At 46.5% G+C, this 18,312-nt stretch overlaps 4 protein-coding genes and 1 long non-coding RNA gene across 6 annotated transcripts; 2 read left to right on the top strand and 3 right to left on the bottom strand.

Annotated features, from left to right (window-relative positions):
- Positions 1-1,882: 1,882 nt before the first annotated feature.
- Positions 1,883-8,857, top strand: LOC128093660 (uncharacterized). The gene is made up of 5 exons (XR_008212671.1): positions 1,883-2,022; positions 2,079-2,150; positions 8,512-8,597; positions 8,654-8,725; positions 8,792-8,857. It is a non-coding gene; the product is annotated as an uncharacterized LOC128093660 (long non-coding RNA).
- Positions 1,918-5,485, bottom strand: LOC120418925 (uncharacterized). The gene is made up of 3 exons (XM_039581456.2): positions 2,215-5,485; positions 2,077-2,146; positions 1,918-2,016 (listed from the first exon to the last, which is right to left on the bottom strand). Exon 1 carries the CDS (start codon positions 5,483-5,485, stop codon positions 2,309-2,311), a length of 3,177 nt encoding a protein of 1,058 aa, XP_039437390.1. The 3' UTR covers positions 1,918-2,016; positions 2,077-2,146; positions 2,215-2,308.
- On the bottom strand, positions 5,506-8,925 carry LOC128093659 (uncharacterized). Of its 2 annotated transcripts, none has more exons than XM_052711274.1 (3): positions 8,790-8,925; positions 8,652-8,721; positions 5,506-8,591 (listed from the first exon to the last, which is right to left on the bottom strand). In XM_052711274.1, exon 3 carries the CDS (start codon positions 8,215-8,217, stop codon positions 5,506-5,508), a length of 2,712 nt encoding a protein of 903 aa, XP_052567234.1. In that variant the 5' UTR covers positions 8,218-8,591; positions 8,652-8,721; positions 8,790-8,925. The 2 variants fall into 2 exon arrangements, with proteins under 2 accessions (XP_052567234.1, XP_052567235.1); XM_052711275.1 differs by lacking the exon at positions 8,790-8,925 and having other exon boundaries at positions 5,506-8,464; positions 8,524-8,591.
- A 1,532-nt stretch (positions 8,926-10,457) lies between these two features.
- Positions 10,458-11,713, top strand: LOC120418924 (uncharacterized). The gene is made up of 2 exons (XM_039581455.2): positions 10,458-10,680; positions 10,739-11,713. The coding sequence occupies exons 1-2, from the start codon at positions 10,552-10,554 to the stop codon at positions 11,687-11,689; spliced, it is 1,080 nt and encodes a 359-aa protein (XP_039437389.1). The 5' UTR covers positions 10,458-10,551; the 3' UTR covers positions 11,690-11,713.
- A 163-nt stretch (positions 11,714-11,876) lies between these two features.
- On the bottom strand, positions 11,877-13,840 carry LOC120418923 (probable tRNA (uracil-O(2)-)-methyltransferase). Its single transcript, XM_039581453.2, has 2 exons — positions 13,382-13,840; positions 11,877-13,325 (listed from the first exon to the last, which is right to left on the bottom strand). Exons 1-2 carry the CDS (start codon positions 13,770-13,772, stop codon positions 11,893-11,895), a joined length of 1,824 nt encoding a protein of 607 aa, XP_039437387.1. The 5' UTR covers positions 13,773-13,840; the 3' UTR covers positions 11,877-11,892.
- Positions 13,841-18,312: the final 4,472 nt, after the last annotated feature.

Here is an 18,312-nt window from a genome sequence, read left to right as displayed (position 1 = left end):
AGTTGAAAGGTTCTCCAAATCTCTGAATTGCAAATGTAATATCCTGGAGCAGAACTGGTAAAATGTGATAAACACTAATCACACTTATCTAATTTAATTGAAAATGTTAAAAACTAGATAGAATAAAATACATACTACTGATTATAAAACAGCTCATTTATCAGTAAGAACAAAGTCATGCTTGTGCTTTAATCACGTTACGCATTCTCTCTATTCATCACCCAGGCACGGGGTTGAAACTCGTCTGAAAAACTTGTATCATTTTCTCAAACAAAACGGTGGCGCCGCGTGGTGGTAGCTGCCCTGTTTATTACACTGTGAAATTATCCATGGCTAATCCAAGGAACCAAAAGGTGATAACAGAAATGTCCGCCCAAAAGGGGTCCTGCAAAAAAACTTTTTATTTTTAAAAAAATTCCTGACAAATCAGCAACGAATTACAAGTTTGATAGTCGAACTACGCTTAAAAGTTGGTTTTGTTATTTGTTTTTGCAAAACCGCATATTTTTTAACAAAAGTGCCAAAAATATTCGTAATTACCTTTTGCCTCTTGGTGGCGCTTTGTGTTAGTATGTGTGTGGTCGATATTTGCGGACGTGCACGCAGAACACAGAACAGTGAGAACTAGCGAAAATGCCTCACTTTCTTCTGATACAAGTCGCCATGTTGAAATTGCTTGAAGATTCATACCCGTGACCCAGGTCATAGCAGCCCGGGAGCATGTTGACAGCTCTCATACAAACTGAGCGTACCCCGTTTTGTGGGCCCAGTGGGCCTAAGATGGCGGCCTTCGATATTATCTAGCCAAATTTTTGAAAATGGCGAATAGTTTAATTAAATATAATTTTTGCCTTGTTTTGGTTTAAAACGACAAAATAAGCATTATGGAATCATTTTCTTTAAAAACTTGTTTAGAGATACGCCACGTTCAAATATTAGTCTAGAACTGTTGAAGTGAGCGTGCCACAAAAGCCGTCACGAAAAAAAAGTTTGCTATGCAAATTTTGAGTTGCGTATTTGATGGGCGTACTCCGACGAGGCCCACTTGCCATCTGTCGGTGGATACGCGCAACTCACGAAAACTGTCATGTTAGGGGACGGTTGGGTCATAGTCATAGCGACGTCGTCGGTCATAGTCTACACTCAAAGTAAAAAGTATCCTTTTTTCAAGTTCACCCGTCGTCACCCTTTAAAAGGGTACACTCAAACCCCGATGGTTTGACACCAACTGTTGTCAACGGGGTCACGTTTTAGTTTGACGGGGTCACGTTTTAGTTTGACACCCCTTTTACACGAAGTTCACACACACTACTAAACGTTTGTTTTGATAGTGTGCGTGAGCGCCGTGTAAAAAGTGACAGTTGTCACTTTTTAGTTTGACTTTGACCAACCAACGGGGTACAAACTAAAAAAATGTCAAACGAAAAAGTGACCAACCACCGGGGGTTGAGTGTATCGAAAATGTACTGAATTTGACATACCATTTTAAAAGGGTGACGCCGGGTGAACTTTAAAAAAGGATTGAAAGTACCCTTTTGAGGGATACTTCTGACTTTGAGTGTAGATGCATCGAAGTACACTCAAACCCCGATGGTTTGACACCAACTGTTGAAAGGGATCACTTTTTAGTTTGACAAAACGTTTGTTTTGATAGCGTGCGTGAGTGCCGTGTAAAAAGTGACTGTTCGGGTGGTAATTAAAGAACCAAATTTTTGTCCAGCAGTCGTATCGCGACAGCTTCAAAACTAGAATTAAGTATTTTTATTTAGAGTTTTGTTTACATTTTAATTATCCAAAACCTACTTAATTGGTCTTCCTTTCCCGATTGACTCCTTTCCTTCCCGACTCCTCTTCCTCTTCCTGTCCTTCGTTCCTTCCTTCCACTCTTCCTACATTTGTGTGTAAGTTTTATTAACATTTGTTTTCTTCTTTTTAGGTTAAAACTTACGCTTGATCGATCCGGTACAAAGCTGTACCAAGTGACGGTGCGATTCTAGTGGAGATCCAGGTGCGTAACTACAGGTAGGTTTTTCTAGTTTTAGACTAACAATTTTACATTTTTCTTCTTCTACTTACAGTTTTAGCAGCAGAAATCAAGTTAGCGTCTAGCTACGGTAGCAACGATTGGACGATTGCTTGATATATCCTAGGTAAGTAATTTTGTTTAGGTTTCATACATGAAAGCAACTAATATTTCTTATTTTCTTTACTTACAGGTGTGTAAATTGGAGTTTTCAATAAATTCAAACTACTTTCACAACGAAATATACTTTTTTCCGCGCAACTAACCGAAAGAAAATATCCCGCACTAAATTCCCTTACTCTTCGCAAATGGTGACTTGCAACGTGTGTCTTGAAGCTGGGTGTCACACACACACTTTGTTTTTGCTTGCTCCTCCTTTTCGCGTGTGTTGACAGCCAAGACGGTGTCGGACGATTGCACCGTCGCCGTCACACCGCATGGCAGTGTTCCCATCTTGGCGGTCGCAACACCCCAGCCCGTAACATCCGTCGGGTATTCCGGCACGTCGGATTTACCGTCCATTATCTCCAACACCGCTAAGTTCGCCACGGCTCTCCTGTTGACCTTCCCGTCCGCACTCCTCACGTCCGCTTGCCGAACTCGTCCGTCCGACCCCTTGAAGACCTCCTCCACTCGACCTCGTACCCAGCTCTTCCGGTTCTTGCCGTCAACCACGAACACCAAGTCACCCGCCTTGAGGGGCTTCCGATCCTCGAACCACTTTGGACGCCGGTTCAGCGAGGGCAGGTACTCCTTCGACCACCGCTCCCACATCTTGCCCGCCAGCTGCTGACTCCGCTTGTAGACATCTCGCAGTGCAGCAGCGGTGTCCACCGTCTCGTCCACTTTGAGGTCCGCGCTCGTTACCGTCCCGCGCAGGAAGTGGTTTGGCGTGATGGCTTCTTCTTCAGCGGAATCTTGAGGGACGTACGTCAACGGCCGAGTGTTGATCATGTCTTCGGCCTCGGCCAAAGATGTCGAGAGAATTTCGTCGGTCAGCTTTCGTCCGTCGTCAAGTGCGCGCAACGCCTCCTTCACCGATCGCACCATCCGTTCCCAGGCCCCGCCCATGTGGGGCGTCCCAGGTGGGATAAAGGACCATGAAGTGGTCGGCGACGTCATCTGCTCCGCGCACTCCTTGTTGATCTCCTTCGTCATCGCCGCGTCCGCTCCCCGAAAGCACGTAGCGTTGTCGGAGAACACTTTCTCGGGAACGCCGCGTTTGCACGCGAACCTCCGGAGGGCCATCAGGCACGATTGCGTGGTGAGGCTATGGACCACTTCGAGATGCACCGCCCTGACCGCTAAGCACGTGAAGACTGCGATCCAGCGTTTCTCTCTGCGGCGCCCCACCGTGACTTCGACCGGTCCCAAGTAATCGACGCCTACCGCGCTGAACGGTCGCATGGTTGCTGCAGTGCGTTCGACCGGAAGCGGCGCCATTGTTGGCACGAACGGCACGCAACGGTTCACCTTGCACCACACACACTCCTTGACGACCTCCAGGATCGCGGCCCGTGCGTTTGGAATCCAGAACTTCTGGCGCAGCTCGTTGAACACGGTCTCCCGATTCGCGTGACCGTACTTCTCGTGGTAGTGCTGGATGATCTTCTTGGTGACGGCGTGTTTTCGACCCAGGATGATCGGGAATCGCTTGTCGAACGGGATCGATTCGTTCTTCTCCAGCCTCCCACGAACGCGCAGAACCCCATCCTCGTCGAGCACCGGCAGCAGCTTGTAGAGCGGACTTGACCGCTCGATCTTCTCTGGCAACTCACCCTGCTTCAGTTGTAGGTTCTTCGTCAGCACGCTCATCTCGTCGGGGAAGCTCTCGAACTGCGCTTGCTTCCACAGAATCCTCTCGGCCTTCTGCAGCTCGTCTTGTTGCAGCGGTTGGACCTCCGTCTCGTGCTGCGCTTTAACCAGCTTGGCTAGGCGACTCGTGGCCTTTGCAGTCAGTACCGGACGGCCGTCTTTTCTGCGACGACAATTTTCGATGAAGCGTACCGCCGTTGCAGTCACCCTCACCAGCTTTGTCCACGTCGAGACCGCTTCTACGTTGACTGTCCCGTGGAACAGTACCAAGCCTCGTGCGTCTTCGTTCGTCTCCTCGATCTGCTCAGGTGGTGAGTCGTCATCCTGCTCGAACAGTATCGCCGGACCGTTCCGCCATTCCGAATCGTTCTGCAGTGGCGGTCCAGGTCCCCACTTTGTGAGAACGTCCGCGATGTTCTTCTTGGAAGGCACCCATCTCCAATCGTCCAGTCTCGTCAGCTCCAGAATCTCCCCGACCCGAAAGGCGACGAACTGCTTGTACTTGTAGGGATCTGCGTGCAGCCACGCAAGGACGGTCCTCGAGTCGGTCCAGAAAACGGTACGGTCGATCTGCAGCGTGTGAGTTCCGAGGATCTGCTGGCTCATGCGCGCTCCCATGCACGCCGCCATCAACTCCAGTCGTGGAATCGATTGTCGTTTCAGCGGTGCCACCTTCGATCGCGCCATGACGAGACTGCAGTGAACTTGACCGTCGATGACCGCGCGTAGATACGCCGCACAACCGTACGCCAGCTCGCTCGCGTCACTGAAGATGTGCAGCTCGAGACTCTCGACCGACGTGGACATCGCATCGCCGAAGTAGCTCCGGGGAAACCGAAGTGCTTCGACTTCCGGCAGCAGTGCCGTCCACCGCTTCCACAGAATCCAGGCTTCGTCGTCGATGTCTTGGTCCCATCTGCAGCCGGTCCGCCACAAATGTTGGATGATGATCTTCCCGTGGATTGTGAATGGCGACAGCAGGCCGAGCGGATCGAAAAATCCCATCACGCAGCTCAGTACGATCCGTTTAGTTGGTCTTTTCCCCTCTTTCAGGTACTTCATCAGTTCTTCGCGGTGCATCACGGCGAAGGCGAATTCGTCCAGCTCCGGGTCCCACCGCACGCCAAGTACGCGCTCGCTGGGTGTTTGCTTGTCCTGGTTCAGCAGCACAGGACTCATCGGCTTCTCTTCGCCCAGAGCAGTCAGCACTTCCGGCGAGTTGGACACCCAGTTGCGGATCTCGAAGCCACCTTTTTTGTGGACGTGGCTCACCTGCTTCGCTCGCTTGACAGCTTCCTCAACGGTGTCGACGCTGTCAAAGTAGTCATCGACGTAGTGCCGATTGATGATCGCTGCCACAGCGTCCGGATACTGACCAGCATGCTCTTCCGCATTGCGATTCTTCACGTACTGCGCCGACGCCGGTGAACTCTTCGACCCGAATGTAGCGACGTCCATCACGTACACTTTCGGCTCTTCTTTGATGTTGTCCCGGAAGAGGAAGCGTTGAGCTTGCTTGTCCCCGGAGATAATCTTCAGCTGGTGGTACATCTCACGGATGTCCCCGCCGAAAGCAACCCGTCGTTCGCGGAACCCACAGATCACCGACACCAGTGGCACGAGCAGATCTGGTCCCTTCATCAGCATCGAATTGAGAGAGACTCCATCTACCGTCGCGGCCGCATCCCAGACCAGCCATCATTCCCCGGCTTCTTCGGGTTCACCACCACGTTGAGCGGCAGGTAGAACGCTTTGTTGTTGTTTGTTCCGTTCAGTTCCTCCGCGGTGGCTTCGTGCGCGTATCCCTTGGCCTGGTAGTCTTCAATCTGCTTCTTGACGTTGTCGTACAGCTCTGGCGAACGCTCAAGTTTCTTCTCCAGCTGCTTCATCCGCTTTACAGCCATCGGATAGCTGTTCGGGAACTTGACGTCGTCGGTCTTCCACAGCAGTCCGGTCTCGAAGCGGTCACCCACGCGACGTGTAGTTTCCTCCATGATCTTCCTCGCCCGCTGATCCTCGACCGACTCCCGCTGCACAGTCACCACCGCTTCTTCCAGCGAATAGTGGCTTTTGAGAAGATCGTGCAGCTCCTCGTTCGTCACTTCTTGGTGGCATCCGAGGAAACAGCTCGCGCCCGCCGACTCTGCATCCCGCGGTCCGTAGACCGTCCAGCCGAGCTTGCACCGGACTGCCACCGGATCGACAATCGTGCCGACCTTCGTTTCCAGCGGTGCGAACGAATGAATGTTATTCAACCCGATCAGCATTCCTGGCCGACCGTCGTACGAATCCATCGGAAGCCCGCGCAAGTGATCGTAGTGTGACGAAACTTCAGCAGCATTAAGTGTTTGGCGTGGCAACATCAGCTTGTCCACCGTGCGGACAGATTGCAGCAGCAGCTTCTCGCCATTCGTCCCGTTGATCGCCGACGCCCAAATATTTGTCCGCCTCGAATGTTGTTCCACTCGCGTGATGTTGGCCGTCCACTTGATGGTGAGCTTCTCCTTCGTCCCCAACAGCCCCAAACGGTCGGCAAGACCACTTTCGATCAGGGTGAGGGACGAACCCTCGTCAAGGAAAGCGAGCACGATCATTGATCTCTCACCGCAGTAGACTTTTACCGGGAGCATCCGGAACAGCACGGGACTCGTGGACGTAATGTGTGCGTTCATGCCAACTGCCCTCGTCTCCGGGTGAAGCAGAGGATTGTGTGGCTCGCGGCACTCTCCGACGTTGCAGCGAAGTTTGAGCTTGCATTGACCGCCGTGTTCATTCAGGCAGCGTTGGCATAATTTCCACTTCGTCGCCATCTTCGCTCGATCCTCATATGGCAGCTTCTTGAAGTCCTCGCATGTCCACAGTCGGTGATCCATGCGCTGGCACACCCTGCACAGCTTTTGTGGCTTCTGCTCTCGCCGTTCTGTACATTCCTCGGCTACGCTGTGGTTGAACAGTGCGGCTTTTTCCTTGTTTCGGCTTCGGCCGCTCGATCCCGACGCTGCTCTGACGTCCGGTTTGTAGTCCAGGTTGACCGTCGCCTCGCACGCGTCCTCGACGATCTTCGAGAGAAAGTTGGTGAGTGTACGCAGATTCACCTCGCGCTTCTTGCGCTTGTAGTGCACCCAACTCCTCTTCTCCCCGTCCGGAAGCTTGTCGACGAGTTCCTGGATCAAGATCGGATTGACCAGATGCGCCGTTAGTTCTGCGGCCTCGATGTGCTCGCACAATTGTTCCACTGCATTGCCGAACGGGATGAACGATCCCAACTTGTCCGCTCTCGGCGGCTCCAGCTTGCGCACTCGTTGCAGGTGGCTTTGCAGCAGCACTTCTGGGCGGCCGTAGATCTGGCGAAGCTTGGCGATCACACGCGGAACCGACTTGGGCAGAATGAGCTGTCCACGCACCTCCTCGAGCGCTCTGCCCTTCAGGCAGTCCTGTAGGCGCACGAGATTTTCCACGTCCGTGTACCCGCAGGCTTCGTTCGACGCTTGGTAGGCCGCGAAGAACAATGGCCACTCTTCTGGTTTGCCGTGGAAGTCTGGCAGCTTCCTTGTCAGCCCTTGTCTTGCAGCTCGCTGGGCCTTCGTTGGACCCGAACCGTGCTGCCCCAGCCCGTCTGGCTTCTCCCTAGAATCCTCAGCTTTTCCCGACTTGACCGACTTCTCGTCGTTTCCTTCACCTTTCGTATCGGCCTCGCCTTTGCCACTGCCGGAACTGGTAGTGCTGGACCCCGACGAAGAGCGGCTGGACGTCTTCTTGGAAGCCGGTTTGCTCGGTGTGCCCCCAGAGTTTTCGCCATTGTCGTGTTTTCCCAGGTTTTCCGTTGTCAATGGTTTGACCTCAGGGTTTCGCAACGGAGTGCTGCTGTTTTGCAACAGCTTGTCGATGGAGGCGACCCGAAATGTAGTCTCCAGCTTCTGGATCCGCTTCAGGTATTCCTCCTTCTTCTGCATCTCCGCTTCTAGATTCGCCTCTCGCTGCTTGAACTCCCTCTCTCGGAGTTCCTCGTCGATCTTCATCTGGCGCTCCTGAAGGTAGACAGCCATTTCGAGCTCCTTCTCCTTCAGGATTCGCTCCATCTCTTGTTCCGCTTCCATGCGCTTCCGAGTTTCTTCCAAAGCTTTCAACTTTTCTTGCAACTCGGGCGGCAATGGGAGCGGTACTTCCACAGACTTCTTAGTCTTCTTCTTCTTTTGGCAGTCCTTGTCCGGACAATACCACTTCTTCCCCGACTTCTTGTCAGCCGGATTGAGGTTGACGCACCGAGCGTGGAACCACAGTTTGCAGCTATCGCAGCCAACCATCAGCTCATCCTCGGTCGACACCTCTTTACAGGTTGAGCAGGGAGTCTCGGTGAAGTCCGGATTTTCGTCGGCCATCGTGGAGAGGATTACCGAACCCGCAATTAATTTTGAAGATTGTTCGGGTGGTAATTAAAGAACCAAATTTTTGTCCAGCAGTCGTATCGCGACAGCTTCAAAACTAGAATTAAGTATTTTTATTTAGAGTTTTGTTTACATTTTAATTATCCAAAACCTACTTAATTGGTCTTCCTTTCCCGATTGACTCCTTTCCTTCCCGACTCCTCTTCCTCTTCCTGTCCTTCGTTCCTTCCTTCCACTCTTCCTACATTTGTGTGTAAGTTTTATTAACATTTGTTTTCTTCTTTTTAGGTTAAAACTTACGCTTGATCGATCCGGTACAAAGCTGTACCAAGTGACGGTGCGATTCTAGTGGAGATCCAGGTGCGTAACTACAGGTAGGTTTTTCTAGTTTTAGACTAACAATTTTACATTTTTCTTCTTCTACTTACAGTTTTAGCAGCAGAAATCAAGTTAGCGTCTAGCTACGGTAGCAACGATTGGACGATTGCTTGATATATCCTAGGTAAGTAATTTTGTTTAGGTTTCATACATGAAAGCAACTAATATTTCTTATTTTCTTTACTTACAGGTGTGTAAATTGGAGTTTTCAATAAATTCAAACTACTTTCACAACGAAATATACTTTTTTTCGCGCAACTAACCGAAAGAAAATATCCCGCACTAAATTCCCTTACTCTTCGCAAATGGTGACTTGCAACGTGTGTCTTGAAGCTGGGTGTCACACACGCACTTTGTTTTTGCTTGCTCCTCCTTTTCGCGTGTGTTGACAGCCAAGACGGTGTCGGACGATTGCACCGTCGCCGTCACACCGCATGGCAGTGTTCCCATCTTGGCGGTCGCAACAGTGACACTTCGTCACTTTTTAGTTTGACTTTGACCAACCAACGGGGTAAACAAGCAGTCTATCCAAACTAAAAAAGTGTCAAACGAAAAAGAGAATTTCCAGCAAAGCTAAAAGACACATGTCGCCACCTATGAACAAATAGCGTAAACCTATGATTTTTTGAAAAAATGAGTTTTTTCCTTCATAATCAACATTTTTATGAAACTTATGCCGGATTGGGATAAGAAAAATTATTTCCAACAATTTGGTGTACAACTTTTTTTTTTAGAAAACTGTAAATTTCGAGGTAAATTTAGAAAAAAGATAGTAATTTGGACTATTTGGCAAGACAGTCTTTCAAAAATCAATACAAATTCTAGCAAAACAATGCAAAACGGCCTTAGTGGGTTTGTAAACAAAGAGTGTATCCCTTTCTTGTCAAATGTAAACATTCTCTAGCGTGAGCAAGATACACTCTATGTTTACAAACCCACTAAGCCCTTTGGCATTGTTTTGCTAGAATTGTTGAATATAGGTTAACACCGAGGTTAACACTCCTGTTATCAACTATATAACTGTTAATTTTATTGATATATACGGGGAAACTCATTTGTTCGTGTTCATGAACTTGTTTTTTAAAGAAAAAGGTCACAAATTTTTGCACGCCCAAAAAATGATGTCCATTATTTTAAAGCAAAAAAAAATCTCGTCTTTTGCAACCACACGCAGAAAAATAAGGCATATTTGAATGAACAAAACGTTTTGTTGATTTGAAAATCATTATTTTTGTTGAATCAACGCTAAACGTCAAAGCAGCTTTCTCGAAACAACAAAAGACTTTTGTGGAATTGAGAATATCAAGGTTTGTTTCAACGCAAAATCGGCGTTGATTATATTCAACAAAAATTTTGTTGATTCAAACCTCGCACAGGCTGATTCTACAAAACATTTTTCTGTGTGCAGTTTCTTTAAGATTGATGCTGGGAACCATGAGAAATAAACGATTTTGTTCCTCAATCCAGCAGAAAGGAACACGATTTTGGCAAGTAACCTCATTTTGGCGCCACCTACAAATTAAATAAATACAAATTTATTTAACCCTTTCGAGCCTGATGGGTCATATATGACCCAAACATCAAAATTTCCAAAACTAGCCTATAATTTTCGTATGGTCATAAGAAACATTTTCCCATCATTGACTAAAAAAATATTTTTTTGAAAATTCAGGCCTGAAAGGGTTAATATATAAAATAAATTTGTCGCCCTAAAGGTCTAACTCCAACTGACAGCATCTTATGCTCTTCAATGTCGAAATTTCGACCTTCCAGATCCAGTGCCAGCCGATGCTGTCAATGTGCAGTTGCATGCAAGTTGCGCCAAACAAAAAAAATAAACTGTCAAATTTTTGTTTACATTCAACAAAGGTCGAGCGAGGCTTTGTTCTGCAAAAGTTTGTGAATTTTTGTCAGGTTTATCGGAAATTCCCCGGAAAAAAATATTTAAACATGAGCAAACCGGTCCGGCTGGCATCCTTCTGCCGTCTTTGCTTAGTTAAATCCAATGCCTCAAAAGTGTCCATCTTCGAGGACCAAAGCGGTTCCGTGCTGGATCTGCTCAAGCTGATCGAACTCGAGGTAAGTCATATTATGGCGTTTCAGCTGTTTTGCAAAAACTCGAACCTACCTATTTCAGATCAACGCCACCGAAGAGCCCAACGCCGTAATTTGCTTCGAGTGCGTCGTTACGCTCGAAGGCTTCCAGCAGTTCAAGGAGCAGTGCCACACGAACGACGAATTCCTGAAGACGGTTCCACCGGCCGGGGAAGGAGAAGAGGAGGAGGAGGACGCTGCATCGTGCGCGTCCAGCGAGTTGAGTTGCCATTTTTTGGAGGACGATCCGATTGGGGTGGAGGAGGAAGGTGATGACGACGGTGTCGGGTTGGAAATTTTGAACGCGGACAGCGAGCCGGAAGAGGGACTGGTGCTGGACGAAGAGGAGGTTTGTGATGAGCCGAAGGCGAAGAAAGCGAAGGTTGCCCTGAAGAAGTCGGTTCCGAAGCTGGACCTTGAGGAAATTGACCGCCAGTGCAAGGAGCACAACATAAAGGTGCATCGAAAAGTTGAAGGGCCGACGCTAGACGACCTGCAAGTGCTGAAGGATTCGTATCCGGATTACTTTTACTTTGAAAAGGGCACACAAGCGCGGTACTACAAGCTTGTGTTCTACGGCGAACGGTTCCACGTGTCCAACTTCACCGAACGGTACACGTACTGGATGTGCATGCACCGGAAGAAGCGCAACTGTCCAGCGCAGATTTGCGTGCGGAACGACTACGGAGAGTTTGAGCGCCGGCACGAACACAACCACGGGGAACTGAAGGAAAAGGAGGGGAAGGCGTTCACGCCGCGCCAGGCCCTGCCGGAACTGTTCGAGATTTGCCGCAGTCGGGTGCTGCACAAAACCGCGATGAGGCGGAAGAAGATTCTGGAGCGGAAGCTGAAGGAGCTGGAGGAAGGCCCGGATACGGACGAGGAGGTGAACAGCAAGCCGGCGGCCGGGTTGAAGCGCGTTCTGAGGCAGAGCGGCGTTATGGACGGGTTGGAGGAGAGTGATGATGGCGAGAGTGACGAGTGGAACGAGTAAAGAGAGTTGTGTTGTGTTCTGAGATTGATTCTGCATTGTTTTCTCTTCGAAAGTCCTGACCACGAGCAAGGTAAGCGGAGAATCAGCGTTTGGGATTCGATTGTACTTCTTGATGGGTCGTCCAAATGGGCAAGTGCAAGGGGTTTCGGGGCTGTCCATCAGATGACCAACAACAAAAAACAGCAAGTTTAACAAAGTCACCGTCAATGTTTAAACTTACAGTCCTCCTCCTCGAACGGACACCCGTCCGGATGATTCCCAAAGAACCAGCACGGCCGCTCCTTCAAATCCGCCATCCGATTCCCCCGGTTCTGCTTCTTCACCTTGCGCTTCAACTCCTCCTCGGTTTTACTCCCAATCCCCCGCCGGGTAGGCAACCTCAACTGCACCGTCCCGTTCAACACCGCGAATATCTGATGATTGTTCCGCAGCAACGTCTGCAGTCCGCCACATTCCGACTTGAGAGCCGCCAGTCGATCCGCCGGAATCAACCGGACCAGCTGGCCGATCGCAAGCGTCCCGCCGGCGTTCCAACCCTTCCCGGGAAAGTGCTCTTCGGCGAGGTGCCGCTTCGCGATCAACGCCTCGAACACAATCCGGACAATTTCGTCCACGACGCTGCGGCTGATCTTGGTGCAGTTCCGGACTCTTTCTTCGGCGGGCCGAGCTTTGAATCTTGTGTCCGGCGTCCGGGAATCGATGAAGGTTTGGATTTTAGCGAGGTTCTCTTCAAACTGGTCCTCCCGGTAGGTTCGTTCCGAGCCGATCAGGCAGGTTCGCTTCGTGCTGGGGATTTTCAGGCGGTCCATCGCCGTTTCAAAGCCGCAAACGGCGGAGATCTGCTTGGCGTAACGCAGAAAGTCCCCGTACTGACTGACGGACGAGTTCTGCCGCTGGAACTTGGTTCCGTCAAACTCAAACGCGCAACAAGGCAGCAGGAAGTAGCGACACCGGAAGGCACTACGAGCGGCCAGCACCGGAATCCAAGGGGACAGCTCGTCCGAGTGATTTCCGATGATCCAATCCGTGTCCGGGAAGAGGGCATTCCCCGAAGGATCAATAGATTCCACCCGAAGTGTCACGTTACCCGGAAAGCAATCCCAAATTTTGCGCTTCCTCAAGTCAATCCCCACTCCGGGATGTCCTTGGGAGGCCAGAATGTACACCAGCAGCCCGTTGCCACAGCCAAGATCCACAAAAGACTGCAACGCCTCGAAACCACATTCCTCCCGTTCCTGCTTCCACAGCAGCAACAGATAGGTGGCAATTGCGACGTCTTCGTAGACGAACTTCCGGGGATCGGTCGATTCCGGCCAGATCCGAACCATTTCCGTGCCGTACCTGGTCTTCAGCTCTCCGTACAACCGGTTGTACTCTTCCAGGTCGTTGATTAGACCAAGCGAGATTTGCTCACCCTTTTGGTCTGTTTTCTGGATCAGGTTGTCGATCCATTTCAGAAGTCTTCGGAACAAGACTTCCTTCAACCAGATCGAGGACTTTTCATCCGGAGTTGGGCTTGATTTACATCTTATGGACAACGTTTCTTCAACCAGTTGCACTGCAAAGCTGAACTTTGGAGTTAGGTTGTTCTCTTCGTCTTGAAGGCATCGAAAAGTAATCCGTTTCAATTCCGGGTCTGAAAATGAGCACACTTAAAAAATAAAGTTTCCAACCCCCCATCAAACTCCTCACCAACAATCGCCAAAACTTCCAGCGGCTTAAACACGTTCAAATTCCTAGGCAGCAACCTCTTCAGCACCAAATACCCTCCCTCAAACCCGTTCAAATCCACTCCCTCCGGAAGCAGCTCAACTTCCCACCCCAAGTCATCGCAAACCTCCCGCACACCCTTCTCAATTCCGTCGTTCTCCCCCCCAGCGGACAATCGCTCCCGCAACCGGTCCACCAGTTCGTCCACGTCCACCGGATCACCCCGCCGAACTCGGAACGTGGCCAACGTGCTCGCTCCAAACAGCTTCCGGTTCACGACGTGCGGCTTCTGGAGGTAAATGTTGGCGGCGCGGTAAAACAGCTCCGGCGTGATGCCCGGGATGGGTTGGGTGGCGAGCGTGTGGTCGAACATTGTTTAGATTTGAGGAAATTAAATTCGCGGCATTCAAAACCCGTACCAAAAATAATTTTTGTGTTGGTTCTTTGTTTATGTTGGAAATCACCTTGCTTGCATGCAACTGACAGCATGAGCTGGACTTAAGTGACAGCTTAGGGGAGTTGGTCTTGAAGGTCGAAAATGCGAAATTTTGGCTGAAAACTTTTAAATTGGGTACTAAAGCCCTATGTCAATTTTTATGTACAACGGTAAAAAACACGATTAAAAACCATCACTTTTTTTCATTTCTATGCAAATTTTTTTTTTGGCTAGACAACATTTTTTCGATGGATCAACTATGGTCCCCTTGGAACGAGCTGTCAAGTAGGAGCTTTTCTGTCAAGAAGGACCGCGAGGTTAATTTTTCAAAATTGATTTAAAAATCCATTTTAAACTCTTTGTGGTCGTACAAAGGGTCATTGTACTCAGAAAAATAAGCTTTATCGCTGTAAACAATAATATTAGCAATCTATGCTTCATTTTAGGACCCAATTAAAAATCTTCAACTTTCTACGAATATTCACCAACGCGAACTTTGAATCCAACGAACGATCTTTTTAAATTTAGAGTAATTTTTCTTTGTGTGTATATACAAATGCCAGTCAACGGGAAGTGAGGTAAATCGGGAAACAAAGTTTTACGGTTCAAAAACGTCAAAACTCTCAAAAAAAACCTTTAACTTAGACAAAATAAAAAAAAAACAAACTCAAAATTCAAAATGCATCTAAACAGGCTTAAAAAATGCAACTAAATGCGATGTGAAACATCCAAATTGGTTGAATCTAAAGGGAGTTATTGGCATTTTGCACAATTTTAAAAACTCAAAAAATCAACTTGATTTGACCTGGAGCTTGGTAGGGGACATCTGGGACTACCATTTGAGACCGAGAACCAGCCCTCTGGCACCAGCAGGGGGGTGCTAAAGGTCACCATCTTGGGTGATTGAGATTGATAACGCGCGCAAACTGCGTACAGTGCAAACAAAAATATATTTTTTATTATTACACTCAAACCCCGATGGTTTGACACCAACTGTTGTCAAACGAACGGGGTCACTTTTAGTTTGACACCCCTTTTACACGGAGTTCACATACACTACCAAACGTTTGTTTTGATAGTGTGCGTGAACAACGTGTAAAAAGTGACAGTTCGTCACTTTTTAGTTTGACTTTGACCAACCAACGGGGTACAAACTAAAAAAGTGTCAATCCACCGGGGGTTGAGTGTAATTCAATTTTTGTTATAAGAAATACTGTAGTAAAAGTCAAATAACACAGTAGTTAAGTTAAACGTTTCATGTGATAAAAGTACAACTTTACATGAGGTCATCGGCCCGATGTGTGCTTAATAATCACAACTTTATTAGTTTATTTTGCAAATAAATTGATAAAAACCACCTCAAAAACATACACTAACTTTTAACCCTCTAACGCCCAGAGCTGTTTGCTTATCGTGAAAATAGTAAGCGGCTAAATTTTGGTACAATAATGCAGGAAATACTTTACTTTGACCCACAAACATCGAATTGGTGCAAAAAAGTTGAATTTGAAGTGGTGCACCAGAGCATCATCAGGAAGATAAGCAACTTTTTTTTTAAATCGCATAATCTCGTTTTCTTCAAATCTATTGGTTCATTTGTTTGAAAATGCTTCGAAATGTGTTAAAAACTACTAATGCTTTGCTGTAAGACCATATTTCTGAAGTTTAAATTACAAATTTCAAAATCTCTGCATTATCAGATTTTTTGGACTGGCTCATTCCAAGCTCACAAACAACAATTTTCATGAAAAATAAAGAAAATAATAAAACTATCGGTCTAATAACAATGTTTTGTCTTGTTTATGAATAGTCAAAACGTTTATAAACTTTTGTATTGATAAAAATAAGTTTTTTCTGTAATTTAGAAGAAAGTGCTCCTGAATATTTAGCTGCTTATATGCCTAGGTGGTGCTCTGGTGCACCAAATGAAAAAAAAATGAAAAACACTCAAAACCGGTGTCGCTGTTTGTGTGCATGGGGTGATTGGTTATTATAATTGAATAATGACATCATATGTGCAGTGCTTCTGGGGACGCGCAGTTCTGTTTTTTGCGATAACTTTCGTCGTAAATGATCGTAAAAATTTATTCCAACTGGCAGTTTTAGTATTAATTCATCAAACTATCGATTTTAAGAAGACTACTACTACTAACCCTCTCAAAACTCATGTGATACTTTGTCGGAGATGCAGTTGATTGGGCGGTCTCTATCACTCAAGTATCGGACTAACATTCCCATCCACTTCCCCGTGACCCTACCACTAGTCGTGGCCGGCGATTCTATGACAATTTCCGGAATTCCATTTCCCGGAATGGACGTTTTCCGGAATGGACATTATCCGGAATGGACGTTTTCCGGAATGGACGTTATCCGGAATGGACATTATCCGGAATAGACGTTATCCGGAATGAAATTTCCCGGAATGGACGTTTCCCGGAATGGACATTTCCCGGATTTTTTTTTTAATTTTACCTGATATGAGAATGAATGGAATCTTGCCTACTCGCTTACTTGTGATTCAAAATTATTTAGTTTGTACCCCGTTGGTTTGACCTAGTCACATTGAAGGAACTCGATATTTTGACAACAATATGAATGCTAAATATTACTGCGGGAGTCAATAATTAGAGTTCACGCGCGGTGATACGACCGCAAGATATTGGACGCATGACAACCGCAGAACAAATTTTTGGCTGTTGTCAAAGGTTGCCTTGAGTTTTCAGCTGACTTTTTGGAAAATATTTAAAACAAATCAAGTTGACTGCCAAATCTACGTAGAATTTCAGTTCAACTTGCTTTTTTTTACACCGCGGTAATAAGGCGGCTATAATCTCCTGTCACTCACAGCGAGGGAGAAACGTGATTTTATCTCGCTATAAGCAATACATAAATGATAAAAAGAAAGTGAAATGTTCGGACACTAACAAAAGATGCTAGCATTGACTATTGAAACAATACTTTATCAACAACCACGAGATGTAACAATGTAGATCGATAGATATTAGAAAAAAAACTAGATGTTTCTAACATTCTTTCAATGTGTTGTTATGTAAGAATTTGTCCTTCTTTTGTTAGTCAGTTGACTTTTGTAAATTAATTCTACCATTTTTTTTTATTCAAAGAAGGGCAAACCTTAAGAAAATAAAAAGCTTTAAAGAAATTCAAAGTATAATGTGCACTTTTTTGAGATTTTCCCTTCTTTAAAAATACGCGATCTTTCATCAAAGTAATGGGATTTTATATAAGAATTATCCCTTCTCTTGTTAATTCAACTAAATTTTACCTAGTTTTTCATTAAAAGCTTCTGCACTATAAAGCAGAGTCCGGGAACCGCGGTTCAGGGGCAATCGAAGTTGCCTCTCACCCATTCGGCCTGGGTTCGATTCTAGACGGTCCCGGTGGTGGCATTTTTCGAGACGAGATTTGTCTGATCATGCCTTCCGTCGGACGGGAAGTAAATGTTTGCCCCGGTCTAACCTAGAGGTTAGATCGATAGCTCAGTCCAGGTGTAAGAGTCGTCTCTCTGGGTCCTGTCTCGGTTTAGTCGCTGGTAGGCAGTTGAACTCACAATCCAAAAGTCGTCAGTTCGAATCCCGGGGTGGATGGAAGCTCAGGTGTAAAACGAGGTTTGCAATTGCCTCAACAATCTAGCCTACGGACACCTAGTTTCGAGTAGAAATCTCGCAATCGAGATCGCCAAGGCAATGCTGTAGAGCGAATTTTTATTTACTATAATGCAGAATGTTTATTTTCAAAAAACGGAAAACCTCAAGAAAATAAATAGCTTGAGTGTGTTGATTTTTTTTTGTATTTTTAAACAATGATAACCCTCAAGGAAGTACACATTATACATTGATTTTCTGAAAAGCTGTTTATTTTCTGGAGGTTTTCCCTTCTTTGATTTGATTGATTTGATGTGAGGTTTTCCCTTCTGTGAAAAAAAAACATTCTGCTTTATAATAAAATTTGGTAGAATTTAGTCACAAAAGTCAACTGATTAACACAAGAAGGGAAATCTCTTACACGAAATTCCATCACATCGATTAAAGATCGTGTATTTTTAAATAAGGGAGAACCTCAAGAAAATACACATTATACATTTATTTTCTGAAAGCTTTTTTTTCTAGAGGATTTCCCTTCTTTTAAAAAAACATTTTTCTTTATAGTGCAGAGTTCCTTAACAAAAAACTAGTTGAAATTTAGTAGAATTGACAAAAGAAGGAAAAATTCTTACATAAAATCCCATTACTATGATTAAAGATCATGTATTTTTAAAGAAGGGAAAATCTCAAGAAAAAAAAGCTATCAGAAGATCAAAGTATAATGTGTATTTTCTTGAGGTTTTCCTTTCTTTCGAAATACACGATCTTTAATCGATGTGATGGAATTTCGTGTAAGAGATTTCCCTTCTTTTGTTAATCAGTTGACTTTTGTGACTAAATTCTACCAAATTTTATTATAAAGCAGAATGTTTTTT

Source organism: Culex pipiens, chromosome 3, assembly GCF_016801865.2.
Source record: "Culex pipiens pallens isolate TS chromosome 3, TS_CPP_V2, whole genome shotgun sequence".
In the NCBI taxonomy this organism is placed as follows: Eukaryota; Metazoa; Arthropoda; class Insecta; order Diptera; family Culicidae; genus Culex; species Culex pipiens.
Note: the sequence above shows the minus strand (reverse complement) of the source record. Positions and strands in the feature narration are given on the sequence as shown.